Consider the following 2,169-nt stretch of genomic DNA (forward strand, 5'->3'; position numbering starts at 1 on the left):
GTGCACGCACCCTATAGCAAAAACCTCTCAAAAAAAAAAAAAAAAAGAAAGAAAGAAAAAGAAAAAGAGAGTCCCCACCACACCCAACTGGTGTGACATGACCATGACATTGGTCATGACAGAGCTCCCCAGACCTAGAGCATTTTCGCCTTCCTGAGTCCCTCTCTTCAGCAAAGCTCATTGATCCTGAGGTCTATTCCTGCCGACCTCCCCTGACAAGAAAGCGCTCAGGAACAAGGAGTTAGTCAGCCTGGCGGTCACTGCAAGCCCATCTTCGCTAACGGGACTTCCCAACGAGTGATGACATAATTAGATCAGATCAAGGAGACCGCCTGGAGGCCCAAACGTCTTTTGAGAGCCAGCTGTCTACATTATCCACACACCGGGCACCTGAGTAGACCCTGTTTCATTCCTTTGTGCAAAATAACAGAGGGGTTCGTCCTAGGAGTATTTTTTTTTAGGATTTGTTTCTTATTTATTTACTTATTTTATTTATTTATTTTAATTTGACCAGAGAGAGACTGAGAGAGAGAGAGTGAAAGCGAGAAAGCAAGCCACCAGGTGCGTGCGCTTACTAGAAAGACAGAAAGAGAGAGAGAGATAGAAAGCGAGAAATCACCCCCCAGGGGGGATGGTCACGCCGCAGTCCCTTCTCCTCCATTCTCCTCTCGGGATCTTGGGCACTCACGCACACGCACCCGGCGTGAGTTTTAAGCCACCGGGTCCGGGACGTGAACCGTGGTCGACTATGTGGGAGTCCAGCGACATAGCCATTACGCTAACTGCTGGTTCCCAGCATTCCTCTATTTACAGACATTTATTTTCAACGTTTTTCTATCACAAATAGTGCTAAAACTAACATCTCTTTCTCTCTCTCTCTCTTTCCACATATGTATGTATATATGTAATACTCTTATAAATAACTTATAAATCACATTGATTCCTGGAATCAGAGTTGCTGGAGAAGCAGTAGGAACATCTCGAAAGACAGCAAATCGTGCTCCAAATACGCCTTACAAACTGATATTCTTACTGTGGGCACACTTCCAGGCTTCCTGGTCCTTAGCGAACATATTTAGAGCACTAATTACGTATGCAGAACACGTACACATCACTTCAGACTAGGAGGACGGCACTCTTTCAACTGTGGCTCAGCAATCTCTTTTCTTTTCCCCCTGTGGCGGCCCGGCCTGCCTTCATGACTCCCCTCCCTCGTCTGCAGCTCATCGGAAGTGACGCACTTTTTCTTCAAACTGGTTGGCGTCTTTTTCAGTTTTCTGACCTGGACCTTCGGCATAGGCTTAGCCAACAGCAGGTCCTGGCGTGTGTGGGAGTTTCACAGTGAGACTGTTCCCGTCATGTTCCTCGGCCTCTGGGAAGCTTTCTATTTTCAGAAGTTCAACATCTCCGGCTCAGCGGTCGAGCTGCCGGTGCAGAGTTCCATCAACGAGAGCTGGGTCATCCCCGACGAGATCAGGTACGGGCAGGACCTGATGCTGCTGGCCAATTTACTCAAGTCGGTCGTCCTGGTTTGCAGCTCACTGGCCATCCTGGTCACCTGGGTCCGCGCCCCGTACCCGCATTTCCTCCGCACGTGCTACAATCTCTCCGCCTTCTTCCTCTGCCTCGGCTCTGGCTGTACGGTGGGCACAGTGAGCTGGAACGTCATCGTGGATTTCCACGGGGAAACCACCCTGGAGTTCCCGCTCAGCTTTCCTATCGATAAAGACGTCCTGAAAAAGAAGCACCTCTCCTACGTGCTACCGCTAGGGATCCTGACCGGCTCCATGTCCCTCATGAGTGCCGGCATCTTCCTCTACCAGACAGATTATTTGGTGAAGCTGAACCAAGTGAAACCCATGATGGAGGCCAAATTAGTCAGCCTGGCGGTCACTGCAAGCCCATCTTCGCTAACGGGACTTCCCAACGAGTGATGACATAATTAGATCAGATCAAGGAGACCGCCTGGAGGCCCAAACGTCTTTTGAGGGCCAGCTGCCTACATTATCCACACACCGGGCACCTGAGTAGACCCTGTTTCATTCCTTTGTGCAAAATAACAGAGGGGTTCGTCCTAGGAGTATTTTTTTTTAGGATTTGTTTCTTATTTATTTACTTATTTTATTTATTTATTTTAATTTGACCAGAGAGAGACTGAGAGAGAGAGAG

The 2,169-nt window shown here is 48.7% G+C and overlaps 1 protein-coding gene across 1 annotated transcript in view; it reads left to right on the plus strand.

The window, feature by feature from the left end:
• The window catches only part of LOC102495565 (uncharacterized), a 2,893-nt gene extending 959 nt beyond the window's left edge, over nt 1-1,934 (plus strand). Inside the window, exon 2 of the mRNA XM_027771539.1 lies at nt 1,223-1,934. Within this exon, the coding sequence (XP_027627340.1) occupies nt 1,223-1,934 (712 nt within the window). The remainder of the gene's footprint in view (nt 1-1,222) is intronic.
• Nucleotides 1,935-2,169: the final 235 nt, after the last annotated feature.

Source organism: Tupaia chinensis, unplaced genomic scaffold (assembly GCF_000334495.1).
Source record: "Tupaia chinensis unplaced genomic scaffold, TupChi_1.0 Scaffold000222_1, whole genome shotgun sequence".
NCBI lineage: Eukaryota > Metazoa > Chordata > Mammalia > Scandentia > Tupaiidae > Tupaia > Tupaia belangeri.